General features: G+C 41.5%; 1 protein-coding gene across 1 annotated transcript in view; it reads right to left on the bottom strand.

Moving 5' to 3' along the window:
• The window catches only part of THSD7A (thrombospondin type 1 domain containing 7A), a 496,216-nt gene that overhangs the window by 67,304 nt on the left and 411,518 nt on the right, over positions 1-17,394 (bottom strand). Inside the window, exons 14-15 of the mRNA XM_074945848.1 lie at positions 9,004-9,198; positions 5,069-5,332 (exon numbers count right to left, since the gene is read on the bottom strand). Coding sequence (XP_074801949.1) covers positions 5,069-5,332; positions 9,004-9,198 — 459 coding nt within the window. The remainder of the gene's footprint in view (positions 1-5,068; positions 5,333-9,003; positions 9,199-17,394) is intronic.

Here is a 17,394-nt window from a genome sequence, read left to right as displayed (position 1 = left end):
TGGGAGATGTATGGGTATTACTACATTTTATAAATGGGGGATATAGTCACAGTGAAATTAAGGTCAAAAGTATGCACTAATTTTGGGTGTCCAACATGAAATGCATAGGACCTGGTTTTTCAGAGTACTTAGCATTATATAACACTTCATATTCAAAGCACAGAGGTGTCTCTAGGACTATCAAACTGGAACCTTTCTTAAGCACTGAACTGTTTAAAAAACCCCTATATTATATATTTTTTCACCAGAATAGGATGGCAGCTGTGTTGATGAGGAACCACTTTTATTCAAGAAACCAGGAAGAATCAGAAAATGGTGCATGCATAGCTTGGAGAGCAGCTTTTACCTCCAAGTGAGTTCTGTCACTCTTAAAGTTTGAAAAATACTTTCAGATCCTTGGATGAAGGGCATTATTTATAAGTGCAAATTATTGTTATTAAAAGTAATTAACAAAACTTAAGGGGACCAAAATCAAATTAATGAAACAACCATGTAAAAGATTTGAAGATACATGGCCCAACCATGAAAGCTGATAAGTAGGCCACATATTCCTATTAAGCTGTTCCATCTTCCTGCATTAACGTACAATGAATTTGGAATTTGATGTGGATACCAAGAGGAACAACAGATATTATAGACCTTGAGATATTTTTATCTAAGCTATGTTGTTGCTGTTCCTGTGCTACCAAGGTAGATATAGCTTCTTAAATTAAAAGCAATGAATGCTCAGCAATGTCAGCTCAAAATTGAAGTCTACAACACAATGATCAAATCCTCTGAGCATGAATCTAATGGTACCACACAGACACTTCACAGCTTACTTTATTTTGACTGAAAGATGAGAGTACGAAGGCCAAGCATGAGATCCCAAATTGTTGCTGTCAAGGTTACGGAGTGAACTGCATCTTAGACTCCTTTTAAGTCCCTCTTGAGTGTACCCCTGAAAGAGACAGGCCTGGCTTACTGAACTTCACTCTGGGAGGAACCATGCAGTCCAACCACTCTCAGACTGGATCTCTGGGTCGCAGTCCTCCTTGTTTCTCTACTGTGTGAACATGTCAGGTCCAACTGCATTTGGCAGCTGTAAACCCTTTCACTCCGGGGACCTGTGATCAGCAAGCTGATTAAAGTAACTCAGAAGGAGCATCTTCAAAACCATTCATCCCTCCAGAGGTACAAAATACACAGAGCAAGGGGTAAAGAACAATAAAATCTTTCACCGCAAGCTTTTATTAGTTCCCCTCAGCTGAGCTAACCCCACCGTCTGGCTGGGAGAAACAAAGAGCATGCTGCAAGCAGGACAGTCTAGTTTGTCTGTGATCCCTGGCCAGCTTTGCAGCTTCCACAGGCACTCTCTGCGCAGCCTCTGGCCACTCACTCAACCCTCACCCTTTTCTAGACTGGGGGGGAGGGGGGTGGGGGGACGGTCCTCTGATGTCTTATTGTTCCCTTCTCTTCTCAGCATTGGCAAAACAGCTGTGTTATCAGGACTGAGGCCAGAAGTCACCTCTTCACTGCTATAAACCTGGCGTTTGTGTGTTTGTTGGGATGCTTCTTTTTTGGGCATTGTTTTACCTTTCCTACTTGATTTTCCTCTAACAACCCATTTTGATCTAACTCCATAGAAAGAAATCCATCATAAGCAAAATCATCATATTTATTAAAAATACAGATATTTCCTACTTTCTCACAGTTGCCAAAAGACTTACTAAGGCGTTTTTCATTTTAAAGAGCATTGTCAACTTGAAATATCACATTTCTGGATAATTCTTTTTAGCCAACTATATTTACAAGTAATCCCCTACAATTATCATAACGAAAAGAAGACAGAGAAAAATATTTGAACCTCAGTATATTACTCTGTGCATGTGACAGCACACTAGGAATAGTCAGTTTCATTATTTCATTGAGAGTCATTTTCACTTCCTGACTCCTGCACTAGCATGATCACTATGGTACACTGGTCAGGGGGGCTCACATGCATGCTCCTCCCCAGAGGCAGCAAGAGAGCTACTGTTGATTTTAAATGTGGGGACAAGAGGAGCAGAGAAGTAACAGGTTCTGTGATCCGGGTGCTGTTAGATGGGCTTCCCCACTTAAGTCCCTAGATGGCCTTTGCATGTTGTTAGGAGATAATGTCAAAATGGGGTAGCAAAGGGCCCCTTCTGCTAGCACAGGAACTGGGGTAATGGAAACAGGAAGGGTGCGATCAGATATTCTCTCTCTGGAACACTTTCCAGTTCCCAGGGACCAGTGGGCAGCAGGCTCAAGGTGAGGAAGAAGGAAAGAGATGTCTTCACTGCCTTGTGAGGACTTCCTTCTCCCCACCTGCACCCTCCCAGGCCTTCTCCAGAGCTGCACACGCTCGTGGAGGAGTACATTCTGACATGCTGCACTACTAGAAAATGAAAATGTCTGAAACAAGTCAATTTCTAAAAATTCGAGATGAGGGTGTCCTAATAAGAATATTTTGGACCCTGATCTTACACCGCACTGTGAAGCACAGAGGGGAAGAAGAGAAAGTAAGAGCAACAGAGGCAGGGCGCATAGCCACACGTTCTGTGTTTTCCCAGGCATACGGGCAAAGGGGTGTGGATGGGGTGTGGAGGGGAGTCAGTGGTGGGCTGATTTACAGTCCAATCCTGCCCCCACTTCACCCAAATGGAGTGAAGGACAAAGAGTTATTCCTGGTCTGTACCAAGATTAATCAAAGAGCCTCACTTCAAGCACTTGCTAGTGCATAAGGGTTTGAGCTAGCTTCCCCTTTTGCACCTGAGCAGCAGGCCCTGATTTCTGTAAGTGCAGGGTTGGGACCTTTCCCTTCACTGGAGACAGCTGAATACCATCCTATTCTGTCCCTTTCTTTGCCAGTTATATCAATCATGTTTCCCAGCATTCACTGCATCTACAGATTACAGAATAACTCCTGCATCCTGTGCAAATTCTCCCTTTTAACAGTTTACAGACAACTTGACAGTATCCATCCTTCAATTCAATGATTGGCATTAGACCCCTCTGGCTTCTCCTGGACTCAAGATCTTTTATTGTTTTATACTTTACACTGAATAAGGTCTCTAAAGGCTCAGAGGTTTTTTTTATCTTTTAAGAATACCTACTTCTTAGGTTGGGTTTTTCAAGCTTTCTCTGCTCTAATTAACAGATCAGAAATAAACACACAGATCTGTGAAAGTCGTTTGCAGGGTCACAGACAATGATGAAAATAAATCATCAACTAGTGACTTGCTATGCATAACAGCCACAACAAATTAAAAACGTGACCTAACACATCAGTAGCAAAGTAGAAAATGGAAGAATTGCACTGAGGTTAAGTCTCAATTTTATAATTTTCTAAAGATGGCTTCATGGCCAATTAAATGCTACTTCTCTCCCTCCTTAGTAAATAGACAGAAACATTCAGATAATTGGCCTAATGTGATGAGAAGCTGAGTGCTTCCAGTAAAGTGCCAAGTGCTCTCAACTCCTTTTTAATTCAAAGAGAATTAAAAGCACTCAGAACCCACAAAGCTCAAGCATCTCCATTTGCCACATTTCTGCCTGACATAGGAGTTTATAATTTATCATGGGTGAAGTTTGACAGAGGAAGGCATACAAATAATTATAATCCCTTTCACGCATTTAATTTTGTTGATTGACTATTTTCAGTAATTAAATCTATGATATTTTTGATAACCCAGTTCTACTGTACAAACCAGAATACACGGCATAAGCTCAACCAATGTTGACATTGGAATGAAATGCTATAATGACATTCATTCTGCGGGATTTCTATCACTAGAATGTATATAATCCCACACTTAAATGTAGAACAAAGTACTCTTTAGCCAATGTAAATCAGCATAGCTCCACTGAAGTCATGTAGTCTGATTTACACCAGCTCAGGATCTGTCCGCAACACTATGTATGTGCAGACCCTAAGCCAGCAACCATTTTGGAACAAATCCTGCCCTCGCCACACATTCAAGTGTATAAGAACCCATGGGCAATGTGCAAAGCAAGCAGGATACAGGAAGTCTGTGCCTTATAATGCTCTGTCTGTGACAATGAGATGTGCGAGAAAAGCAGTGTGTGGTGTGGCTAGTGGATGCACAGTTATGCATAACCACCTGATAAACTCCCTGTGAAGGGAAGTGGATAGAGGATTTGGCTCCTTAAGAGATTACTACTATTTTAAGGCTCTGCAGTCAGGGGAAATAATTCCATTCTTTGCAGACCACTTTTGCACCACGTCTTATTTGTTGAGAATTTGGTCCTTTGTAAACATTTCTCAATGCAAATTAAAGTTGCAGTTGTACATAAAATGAAATTGGCAAACTTTTAAGATATACTTGATCATATCAGATAAAGCCCAACCGATATCTGGTAATTCGGCATAATTTTTCTTGTAAACATTACACAGTAACCTCAGAGTTATGAAACCAGAATTATGAACTGACTGGTCAACCGCACACCTCATTTGGAACTGAAAGTATGCAATCAGGCAGCAGCAGGGATGATAAAAAAAAAAAAAGCAAATACAGTACAGTACTGTGTTAAATATAAACTACTAAAATATAAAGGGAAGGTTTAAAAAAGATTTGACAAGGTAAGGAAACTGTTTCTGTGCTTGGTTCATTTAAATTAAGATAGTTAAAAGCGGTATTTTTCTTCTGCATAGTAAAATTTCAAAGCTGTATTAATTCAGTGTTCAGTTGTAAACTTTGGAAAGAACAACCATAACATTTTGTTCAGAGTTATCTCCATTCCCGACGTGTTCGTAACTCTGAGGTTTTACTGTATTGTAACAGTCACTAATCCTGCAATCTTAGTTACTTTATGAGTCAGAAAGAGTTTTCTCAGGTCACTGAGTGTTACTCAATGTATGTTTGGTTAGGAGATACCTCTGGTGCAACATTACTTGTTCCACAGCAGTTTCCTGTACTCTGTCAAACCAATAAATATTCATTTCCTAATTCTGTCTGTACCTGTGACCAACAGAGTCTCAAGACTTACATTTCAAGAAAACAACAAACAAATGAGGAAGGAAGGAAAAAAAGATGTGTCTAAATACCGTGACTGTTGCATCGTGCTGTTTCCACAAGCCGACTGTTTTGATCATAGCATGCCATGGCTTGGTAACGATAGCCTTGCCCACATTCCTTGATATCTCCTTGTACTTTCATTCCGAGTAATACTTCCACTTTGCCCTCTGGTAAAATGCAGTCTGACCAGTTCCCCACAGGTTGAGCATTGTACTTGTCACAAGGACAAAATTGAGTCTCGATCAGAGGATACAACTGGGAATTTTTGCATTTGTCCCGCTTCTTACTTTTTCCTGGAGGGAGAAAATAATTGTTCAGAAAGTTCTTTCTATCACTATACACACAAGCAGGTAATTTTATTTAATGATCTATAACTGTGCAAAAATTCTCCAAGGAGCACAAAACTTAAGGCCAAAATGTTCAGATCCGGAGGTGTCTAAAGTTAGGCACCCAAATTCATACTTTATCACTTAAGAAAGTGGCCTGATTTTCAAAGGTGCTATGCATCTACAGTTCTTGCTGTTTTCACCATCTTTGAAAATGAAGCCAACTATTTAAATTTATAATTTTAAAATACTTAGCTTGACATATCTGAGTTTGAACATTTTTGCCACTAAAAATAGGCTGCCCCCCCGCTCACCCCAATCCATCAGTGTTGTGCAATTTAATAGCTATTATGTCATACTCATTCCATGGATAATGTGCAAGCTGGTTTTTCTGAGTTTTTTAAAAATTCTTTTAGCATCAAGGGAGAAAAAGCCACTGTCTGCTTCTGTTACACTATTTCAAATTATCAAAATCCTCAAATTTTATCATGTTATTGCACCGTTAGTTAAGAATCACTCTTCTTGCCCTCTGATGGAATAAGCTCCTTCTTTTGATTAATTCCAGAACATTGCTGCATTTTTTCAAATCTCTTCTAGCAACTCCTTTAATCTCCCCAACTATTTAGCCACCCATTTTCTCCTATTTGCATTTTTTTAATCTTCTCTGTAAAGTTTGTTTTTGTTTAATTTCTTGTTATTTGCTCTCATATCTCATTTGATTGTCCCATTTTTAGAAACTAAAGAGCCTTGGCAAAATCATTCCGTAACGTAATTATCTGTCAATTAGATGATAATATAAATGAATGCGCTGCACTATTTTCCTTGTCTTTCAAACATGTTACTTACAGAAAATGAAACACTAAAAGCACTAGGCAGGACATTATAGCACTCTTAGTAATTACACTAAATACTGTTTTAGTGTAGAACAGGGACAATGTACTGTAGTAAGGGGATTTCTCATTCGGCAGCTTCATACTGAAAATGTGAGAGTTAATCCCTCTTTCTTCTCATCTTTTCCCCAAGAATAATTAGGCCCTTTGTTCTCAGCTCTTCAGATTGGGTTGGATAAGTTGCAGTATAGAATTGATTCACCAAGGCCAAACCATCCCCTCAGCACCAAGTCTGAGTAGCTAAACTTGGCATAGGGAGATCCACAGGGACCTGTCAATGCCAAGGCTGGTTGCCAGTTCTGTTTTTCTTGTTTCTGGCTTTAAGGTAAATTTCTAGCCATTTTCTTTGTGGAAGTAACAGTAATGTAAATTGTTCACCAGAATTATAAGAAGGTCCCTGCCAGTCTTCCTGAAGATTGAGAGTTATTCACAGTCTCTCCTACAGCCACCCACACGTGGCTTTTTGGGACCCATGGCTGTAGGCCTTCTGATTTTGGATTGTTCCTATCACAACAGGGGGTGCTGGTGCCTAGGTTGCTATTGAGCACCCTCACTTCTGGCTTAGTGATTTCCAGCTTAGCTAGCTCCACCATGGGGTAGAGAATGTGGTTTCCAGCCACAAAAGGGGAATACTTGATAACATAAGAGAAAGCTTGATGTAATGGATTAAACACATGACTGTGTGTATTAAGACTCAAGCATTGACTCCATCCAGGGAATTAAATCAGTCATTTAACCTTTTCTCTTTAGTTTCCCCACCTGACAATGAATAGAGTACTCCTTGCCTACCTAACTGGGCTGTTATGATTCTGTCATTAACTGATCAGTTAATGTTTGTGCAAATTTTAAGCCACAATGAAATTTCAACAAAATGCAGGAAAAAGTGTTTGTAAAAATATTCATGAAAAACATTTTGTAACCATCTGCAATAACCAGAAAAACCTCCAATTTTTGCTGGGCTCACAAATTTTGCTGGACTCTGATTTACCTTATATCAGAGGGGTAGCCGTGTTAGTGTGAACCCACAAAAACAGTGAGGAGTTTGGTGGCACCTTAAAGACTAACAGATTTATTTGTGCTTAAGCTTTTGTGGGTAAAAAACCCACTTCTTCAGATGCCTGGAGACTCCATGCATCTGAAGAAGTGGGTTTTTTACCCATGAAAGCTTATGCCCAAATAAATCCATTAGTCTTTAAGGTGCCACCGAACTCCTCGTTGTTTTTGTGATTTACCTTATGTTTGTTCTGTGCATAGCACACTGGGGCATCGACTCCCGTGACAACCTTCGGGCACTAATGCAGTGAAAATAGTAAACAATAATGACAGCAGATCTGTGACAATTGAGAGATTTGGAGACAGGCTCTAGAATTACCTTTTGGAAAATGGTCAATAATTCAATGATTATGCCCATTTTGGCTAGAGGGGTTGATTTAGGGCAGGGGTGGGCAAACTACGGCCCGCTGGCCAGATCCGGCCCCTCGGGGTTTTGGATCCGGCCCGCGGGTTTGCCACCGCCACAGGTTCTGCGCCACTCCAGGAAGCAGCCACACCACGTCCCTGCAGCCCTTGGGGGAGGAGGGCAGAGAGCTCTGCATGCAGCTCTTGCCCATGGGTACCTCCCCCAAAGCTCCCATTGGCCAGGAATGGGGTACCCAGCCAATGGGCGCTTCGGGGGAGGTACCCACAGGCGAGGGAAACATGTGGAGCCCTCTATGCCTCCCCATCCCCATGGGCCGCAGGGACGTGATGCCGGCCACTTCCTGGAGCGGTTCGGTGCGGCGCGGTGTGGCGTGGGGCTGGGGCCGGCCGGGAGCCAACCCTGACTCCAGTATGCGCCGCTGCCACCCCGGATCCACTCTAGGTAAGCGGTGCCGAGCCAGAGCCTGAACCCCTCCTGCACCCTGCCTCCAACTCCCTGCCCTAAGCACCCCTCCTGCACCCCAACTCCCCGCCCTGAGCCCCCTGCTGCACCCTGCACCCCTCCTGCACCTCAACTCCCTGTCCTGAGCCCCCTGCCACATGCCGCACCCCTCCTGCACCCCAACTGCCTGCCCTGAGCCCCCTGCTGCATACCGCACCCCTCCTGCACTCCACACCCCCCTGCACCCTAACCCTCTTCCCTGAGCCCCCTCATACACCCCACACCCCTCCTCTGCCCCAACCCCTTGCCCTGAATCCCTTCCTGCACACTGCACCCCCTCCCACACCCTGCACTCTACCCCTGCACCCCAACCCCCTGCCCGGCCCTGCAAGCAATTTCCCCACCCAGATGTGGCCCTTGGGTCAAAAAGTTTGCCCACCCCTGATTTAGGGGCTGAACAAAAGTTCACGGAAGGACTGCATTGACTTCCATGCGCCTGGACCACATTGCTTTAAATATTTGAACTCAGTTTTGAACAGGTGGTGTTGACTCAGCCCTTCAGAATGATAAATGGTCTGCTATGCAGTTTATTGTGTACCAGTCTTATAGAAGAGACCATGACTTCATCTGTAATCCCATGTTAGTTTTCTTATGACCTAGAGTTTGCTGTAGTGTCCTTTACTGATATTGCCCCCCCTGAGACCCTGCAGTATTGTGTAGTACATGCCAATTATCTGCTTGGTTGTTGCCCTGGACCCCAGAGCTGCCTGCTTGTCAATGATGTATGCATTTGGGTATCCTTCAGACTGATGGGCACTGTATAAGTTTAAAATAAAATAAATAGCAGCTAATAATAAACAATGTTTCAGTAACCCGTTGACTCTTACCAACAAGAGAGCGCTTTCTCGTCCTGACTGCTCCACAGTCCCCATTGCAGGAAGAAAACTTTGACCAGATTGTGAACTGACAGTCATCTTGGCAAGGAATTTGGCAGGCCTGTGTTAATGTTGGTAAAGGGCCTGCATATTTAAGGCACTCACTGATGTCAGCGGGTCCTCCATCTTGTCTGCGACAAGTAATTGCTGGAAACAAATAAGTTTGGAGTTTATAAAGAGCTGTCAGGCTTATATCTAGTCTATAACAGTGGTTCTCAACCAGGGTACATGTACCCCTAGGGGTATGCAGAGGTGTTCCAGGGGGTACATCAACTCATCTAGATATTTGCCTAGTTTTACAGCAGGTATATAAAAAGCACTGGTGAAGTCAGAATAAACTAAAATTTCATATGACTTGTTCATACTGCTCTATCTACTATACATTGAAATGTAAGTACAATATTTATATTCTAATTGATTTACTTCATAATTATATGGTAAAAGTGAGAACTTAAGCAATTTTTCAGTAATAGCGTACTGTGACACTTTTGTATTTTTATGTCTGATTTTGTAAAGCGAGTAATTTTTAAGTGAGGTGAAACTTGAGGGTACGCAAGAGAATCTGACTCCTGAAAGGGGTACAATAGTTTGGAAAGATTGGGAGCCACTGATCTATAATATAGCAATTAGCCAGGAATGCCCACATTTCATACAGTAGGTCAGACAAAATTCTGCTACGAAATCAGAGATAAAACCCGGAACAGCTATGAGTAACACAACGGCCTAATATTTACAGATGTTTATACATTACAGCTAAATGTGTAGATCTGAAATTTCTGGGATACTTTAGTCTATTTAAATTATTTCTTTATTGATGTTTACCGACAATACAATATTAAAAGGTAACCTCCACTGTGATATAATATTACAGCAGTAAATCCTGTTAGGAATTGCCACCCCTCATAGATTTTCACATAAGCAAGTTATGTTAGACATTTCCTTTCGAGATGGACCCAAACTTAGATACCACAGTATGAGTGCAATATAAGAACATGAACAGAATTCACGTATTCCAAGACCAGAAGATACCACTGTGATCATCTAGTCTGACCTCCTGTATAACACAGGGTAATAGAACTTCCCCAAAATAGTTGCTAGAGGAGAGCTTTTAGAAAAAACATCCAATATTGATTTAAAAATGGTCAGGATGGAGAATGCACCATAACCCTTTGTAAGTTGTTCCAATAGTTAACTACTCCCCCTGTTAAAAATCAACATCCCATCCTTCTTGAATTATGAGCACAGAACAGCACACAGTACTCCAGCAGCAGTTGCATCAGTGCCAAATATAGAGGTAAAATAACCCCTCTGACTCCTACTCGAAATTCCACTGTTTATGCATCTCAGGATTGCATTCACAATTTTGGCTACAATGCCAAACTGGGAGCTTATGTTCAGCTGATTATCCACCATGACCCTCAAATCTTTTTCTGAGTCACTGCTTCCCAGGATAGAGTTCTCCATTCTGTAAGTACGGCCTACATTTGTTGTTCCTGAACACATTTACATTCAGCAATGTCAAAATACATGTTTGCTTGCGCCCAGCTTACGAAGTAATCCAGATCACTCGATATCTATGACCTGTCCTCTTCATTATTTACCACTCCCGCAATTTTTGTGTTGTCTCCAAACTTTATCAGTGATGATTTTATGTTTTCTTCAAGGTCGTTGATAAAAAAAGCGTAGGGCCAAGAATCAATCCCTATGGGCATGGATGGCCAGTAACCTGACTGTTGGGGGAGGCTAACCCCTGGCCACTCCCCTTGTTTCCAAGGCCCTGCTCCTCTCCATCTGCCCCGCTTTCACCCCTCCCTCCCTCACAGGAGCCCAGACCACACACACCCCTGTGGCCCCCGGCCCCAGCGCCAGGTGGCCAGGGGTGAGACCCCAGCCCCAGTGCTCCAGGAGATGTGGCCAGATCTGGTGCACTGGGCAACAGTGCTCCCAGCCCTGGGGCTCCTGGCAGCCAGGTGGGGTGGCCAGTCCCAGTGCTCCAGGGGCACAGCCCCAGCACCAGCTGCCCTGACTTCCTGCAGGAGGCAGGCCAGCCAGCCTGGGCCAACCAACCAAGGCATAGCGCTCTGGGAACCACAGGAGGGTGCCTGGCCTGGGGGTGGAGTGTGGGCGGGGCCCCGCTAGACTGTTTGGGAAGGCACAGCCTATCCCTGCCTATGAATCCTGCCACCCATGCCTATGGGCATAGGTGCTGGAACTAAGGGTGCTGCCACATGCTTTGGCTTGAAATAGTTTCCATTATATACAGGGTTTACAGTTTGGTTCAATGGCCCCCTATATAAAAATTGTTCCAGCACCTCTGCCTGTGGGGTCACATTGGGGGACCCATGTAGGATCCCACCCATTGAAAACTGCGAAGTTTGAATATGGGTTTCAATACAACACATTACTGAGAAGAATAAACACAAAGTAAGGATCCAGCTCTGTGTTCCGATTCTGAGAGCTGCAAAGTTTGGAGTGATTAGAATGAGTCACTGACTTCTCAGACAGGTATTGTAACATCGTTGCCTGACAACTTACGACAACCTTGAACAATGGCTGGGCTAAAACACATTAGCTGTGTGATGAGAGTGAGATGGGTGTACAAGCATTTTACAGCAGGGTAACAATACGTTGGAACTAACATTTTGTACTTATAAAATCTGTACTGTTTTGATTAATTACATGGGGGGAGGGAGGAAATGGAAATTTCAGATGTCCCAAAAAGAAGTTCCTGGGACACCAGGACATGATATTGAAAACCAGGTCTATCCCATGAACACCAGTATATATGGCAACTTTATATATAATCTCCCCACTGCACCTCCTTTTCAGAATTACTGAATGCCACTTCTTTATCACTACCTTTTCCACCTGAATTTAAACAGTTATATCACATGCAAACATCCTCCATGCCCCATTTACTGTTATTTGTTGATAGAATTATAGCGTTAGTCTAAATACAGTACCATAATAAAATACATTTTACTTCCTTTTATCCCAAGATAATTCCAGTATTATTACAAGTTAATTCTATTGAAAACTTGTAGTTGTGTTGTTTTCAATGGGAACAATGGCACGTTAATGTTTCTTGGTTTATGACAGCACACAGTATGGCACAATAACTCACAACTGCGAAAGTAATTTGGGTTACCAATTGATAGTAGTAACATAGCATATAAACAGAATACAGTCCACTAAAAACGTGAAAAAATAACAAAGCTTTATATTACATTTTAATGAATAATTCAGCAGCAGTGTTTTTATGCTACTGACAACAATGGTTTTACTGGACTGTGAACTGAAATAAAACCTCAATTATGCTGCACAAAGTATGGCATAATTATGTTCAGCTGCTGATGGGGAACCATACATAGGTTTAGGTGCAACATTTCTAAAGCAGTAAAAATATCTACGAAAAACTAGCTCCTTCAAGAAGAAAAGGAAGGAATAAACATTTGGAAAATAAACCATTCGGTTTTGCCTTATATATCTTTAGATTCTTAAAAAACAAAAACAACAATAACAAGAAATCACAGTACTGCTTTGATACGACGGCTTACAAAAGAAACAACACACTATATTTAAAATGCCCTTAACTATAAAACTAGAAATTTGTATCTCTATAAATTATGTGTATTTTGTTTTTAATTTAAATTTAGAGTGGTGGTGTTTTATTTTTCCTGAGACATTACAATAAAATTGAAGTTTCTGACTGATAATTCAGTACTACCTTAAAATATTATTAGAAGGCCCTAAATGAAAAAAAACAGGGTTGAATCTTAAGCTGCACTTAGCTTCTGCATGGTGCTGCTTCAGGGGGAACAGAGGAGAATAATAATGAAAAGCTGCTGTAAGCAACCTTTACAATTCCCCTTGATCCTTGGCTCAACTGGGGGATTGAAACAACCACTCTTGACATAAACAGACTCAGTACTGCTCTGAGCTGCGCTGACTAGTCGTCTGCTGACTTTTATGCTATCCAAGGATTACCCTCTGCTTCTTCAGGCATTAGTTTGCTCATTTTTGATGCACTTAGTTCTCTCTCTCACACACCATTTTCCTCTTTGAATGAAACAGTGTGAAGTTGATGAGGTTTTGTTTCTTGTCAGATTTGGGTTATGAATTTGAGCTATCGGGCTAGTTCCTGAATTTGCTTACTATTCCAGTGCTGTTTATTTAGCCATTTTTACCTAACCCTCCCACCAATGCTTATCTCTTCCTTGGTCCTTTGGTGTCTCCCCAGGCATTTGCTCATCACCACCTTTTGTAATATGCCTCACAGGAAGTTAACATTTCTGTCCATGCTTTATTGATCGAGATGAAAGTTAGGAGGGGTTTAGGATTCAGAACCTCTTTCTCCTCCTATGTGTCTCTTTTGAGTTAATACAGGGTGCCTTTTCTCCTTGAGGAAAGACTAGGTGAACCTTCACCGCACACAAAAGCAGATTTCTTAATCGGAACAAGGTTTGTTAAAAACAGAAAGAAAATGGAGTAAAAACAAAAAGAAACAGGTTGCTTACCAAATCTACATTTACACTTTGCAAACGTTAAACTAGGCAAGACAGTCTCAGTTACAGAAAAGAAACACAAATGCTTATAGAAAAGGAGTACTTGTGGCACCTTAGAGACTAACAAATCTATTTGAGCATAAGCTTTCATGAGCTACAGCTCACTTCATTGGATGCATTCAGTGGAAAATACAGTGGGGAGATTTATATACACAGAGAACATGAAACAATGAGTGTTACCATATACACTGTAACCAGAGCGATCACTTAAGGTGAGCTATTGCCAGCAGGTGAGCGGGGGTAGGGAGGGAAGCTTTTGTACTGATAATCAAGGTGGGCCATTTCCAGCAGTTGACAAGAACGTCTGAGGAACAGTGGGGGGTGGGCGGGGGAATAAACATGGGGAAATAGTTTTACTCTGTGTAATGACCCATCCACTCCCAGTCTCTATTCAAGCCTAAATTAATTGTACCCAGTTTGCAAATTAATTCCAATTCAGCAGTCTCTCGTTGGAGTCTGTTTTTGAAGTTTTTTTGTTGAAGAATTGCAACTTTTAGGTCTGTAATCGAGTGACCAAAGAGATTGAAGTGTTCTCCAACTGGTTTTTGATGGCTTTCAAAAGGCTTAACAATCCACCTCAAAGACTGCATTTCAAAGATGAGTCTGCCGATCTAGTAAAGTGGTTTCTGTCTGGCCCTACACCCTGCTCATTGGGGAAGGCAGTTTCACCAGTATGGGTGGAGTTTTTCTAAAACCAACTCTCTCTTGGCTATTAAACATGACTTTTGTAACAGACGTCTCCAGCCTGTCACACCCTCTTTCAGAATCTTATGTTGTTTGTGCATCTAACTTTTATCTGGCAGACAGAGATGAGAGGCTCCCTCTGGAGCTAATACCTCTTCTTTTTCAAGGATCAGCTGTCAGTTGTGCACTGAAGCAGCCAAAGTAGGAGAAAGCTTCATCCTTGAAAACTAAAGATTTCAGTCCCATGACAATACAATATACAATGTAGGTTGTGATACCGAATCTGCTCCTGACATTGACTCTCCCAGCGTCCATAACAACGCACCATTCCATGCCACTAGGTCCAAGTGACTGACTTTTGATTCAATTGTACTGTGTTACACTACTGATTTAATGGTTAGTTTTTCTGCTGCTGACAATACATGGTGTTGACAACTGTGTACTTTATTGACATGGTACCTTGGCCAAGTAATAATCCATGTCCAGCTGCACTTTTGCATTTCTTTAAGTATTTAAGAAGTTGTTAGACTGTCATTCACATTTTTTCCACATAGGGTCAAATTTGGGCATCCACAGCTCTAGTTCAATTCAAAGGGAGCTTCAGGTGCTCAGCACATCTTGCCAAGCCCATGGCTCTTTAATTATACTCTATAAATGCCCAGCTGAGATCTATGATCAACCTTCATCACAAGCAATGTTTTCAACTCCTATAAAGGCATTCAGTGCCTGGCTAATAATCAATCCTACCCACCCACATCAAACCGATTATACACATTAGCATCGAGAGGAAGGGTTGTGCTTGTTCTGTTACTGGATTGAACACAAGTGATTGTGAAGTGTACACATAAAACACGAGAGTACAGTTAACAGAAAAATCAAATGTAAAGTGGATACAATTCACTTAAGAAACTGTTTCCCTATTTAACAATTATCATCTCCCAGAAGAGAAGTGTGAAATAAACTGCACTCTAAATTTTCTAGACAAGGGACTTTGATGTTTGATGTAATTAAAGATCTGTCTGATAGTGTCACTTGAACTAAGCCACAAGGGGCCATAAGCTAATACGTTTTGTTGTTGTTGTAATTAAATACGAATGCTGTATTTCAGTAAGTCTGTTGTTATGTGTAGGTAAAAACAAAATACCATTTTTGTTTCCTTCCATGTTTTTTTGTTTATTTTTTACTGAATTACTTAAGTCGCAATGGCCAAGCAGCATAAAAATATATTTTAAAAGTTTATAAATGAAACAGCTTTGGGGTCCCTTTGCTTTACAAAGAACTTTCATTCGTTTATTTATTAAATGGCAAAAAAATTTGTTAATTCAGAGTTAAGGTTGCCCAGTGATCTCTTATTCAGAAAAACTCAAACTTCAGAAAGGCAGGAAATACAGAATTAAGGTAAACAAATGGTGCAATCTTAACTCAGCCCCCCCTGGGGTTGGCAATAGTCCCTGGGAATTATGTACATTCACTCTAGCTGCATTCTCTGTCTTAGGAGAGCTGTACTGAATGGTGGAGGAGTAAATGGAAGAGCTGTGATTGTGATATGAGAAGATCTGGGTCTGAGCCCTGTCCTCCCATGTGTGTTATCAAAGGAAGGAGGTGCACAGGTACCTTGAGGTTCCAGTCTGCATCATTACATTACAGAATTGTGTAGTTGGGTCATTACCAGGACACTTGAGTCTACTTGACATGGGTATTGTCAGTAGTGTGGTGGGATATGAAACCAGTCTGTGGATTTAATGATGGGGAGGGGAAAGTGTAGGTGTAGGTGGTATCTTGTGGCAAGTGTGATGAGGTTATAGAAGAGTATGAAACGATGTTAAATTTTACAAGTGCAGTATTATGTCGGGGGAGTAGGCTCACTGAGCATAGTGCAAGTGGCACCTGTCCATTACAGTGAAAAGGAAGAGTGAATATGTGTGTGTGTGTGTGTGTGTGTGTGTTATGGGCATATTGGGGCATTGCTCAAAGAGAGAAGAGTTGAGGTTGGTGGGCATTTACCTTATCTCTGTATTTCCTGGTTTTCAGAAGTTTGAGTTTTGCTGAACTTGAGGTTCTAGAAGGGCACGAGCTATCACTGGGCAACCTTAACTCTGTATTAACAAGGTTTCTTCCCATTTAATTTCCTAGGTTATTTTTTTTTTTTAAACAGAAAGAGAAATATTTGTTGGTAGGAGTTTGTGGCCAGACAGCTGAATCCTTACCTTAGATTACAGCTGATATGCTACTGTGGCTAACTAATACTCGAAAGACCTAGATTTCATAGATTTTCATCAGTGTATCTCAAAGAACTTTACATCCCTATCCTCATTTTACAGATGGGAAACTGAGACCCAGAGAAGTGATGTGACTAGCCCAAGGTCACCCAGCAAGCCGGTGGCAGAACAACAAATAGTCATAGTCCAATTTAATCCCTTCAGTTTGTCATTTTAAAGAGCCAGAGGCTTCTGATGAGCTAAACAAGAGAAGCAAAATCTTCATATAAACTTTTCATTTGCTTTTCCCCAAAAGCCTGGTGGGTGCTAACCCCTCTTTTGGGGTAACTCTGGAGTGTTGAACATGCTGCTGGGCTGATCTGAGCCCTTGCTCTGGGTATGTGAACACAGCCCGTGACCAAAATATCAATTATTTTGCAGGTCAGGAATGAAATGCTTTGGAATTTCTGTATCAAGGGAAGCCAAGCCTGCACTATGTTTGATTTTAGTTAGGAACATCAGTCCATCACTTTATATGACCACTGAAGTTCATTATTTTTTTTCTTAAAAATATATGTTGAAAGAAAAGCAATTTTGTTAACAAAATAAAAAAGCCATTTCTTGTCTTTCCTCCACACCAAACTCGAGCTCTAAAATTGTGACATGTTCATTTACACTGACACGATTTGTAATAAAAGCTTCATTATACAGGACAGCTAGAAGCAGAACTGTCTTGAAGGATGAATCATTCTCCTAACATTATGATTCACCCATTTACCTTTACTGTCAACCAAGCCCAATGTAATAAAATAGCTGAAAAATTAATATTAGGGTTACAATATTAGGCAAGGTCATTCTAACTGCACCTGTGGACTGTCACGACCAGTCTTCTCGCC

This window comes from Natator depressus, chromosome 2, assembly GCF_965152275.1.
Source record: "Natator depressus isolate rNatDep1 chromosome 2, rNatDep2.hap1, whole genome shotgun sequence".
Lineage (NCBI taxonomy): Eukaryota > Metazoa > Chordata > Testudines > Cheloniidae > Natator > Natator depressus.
Note: the sequence above shows the minus strand (reverse complement) of the source record. Positions and strands in the feature narration are given on the sequence as shown.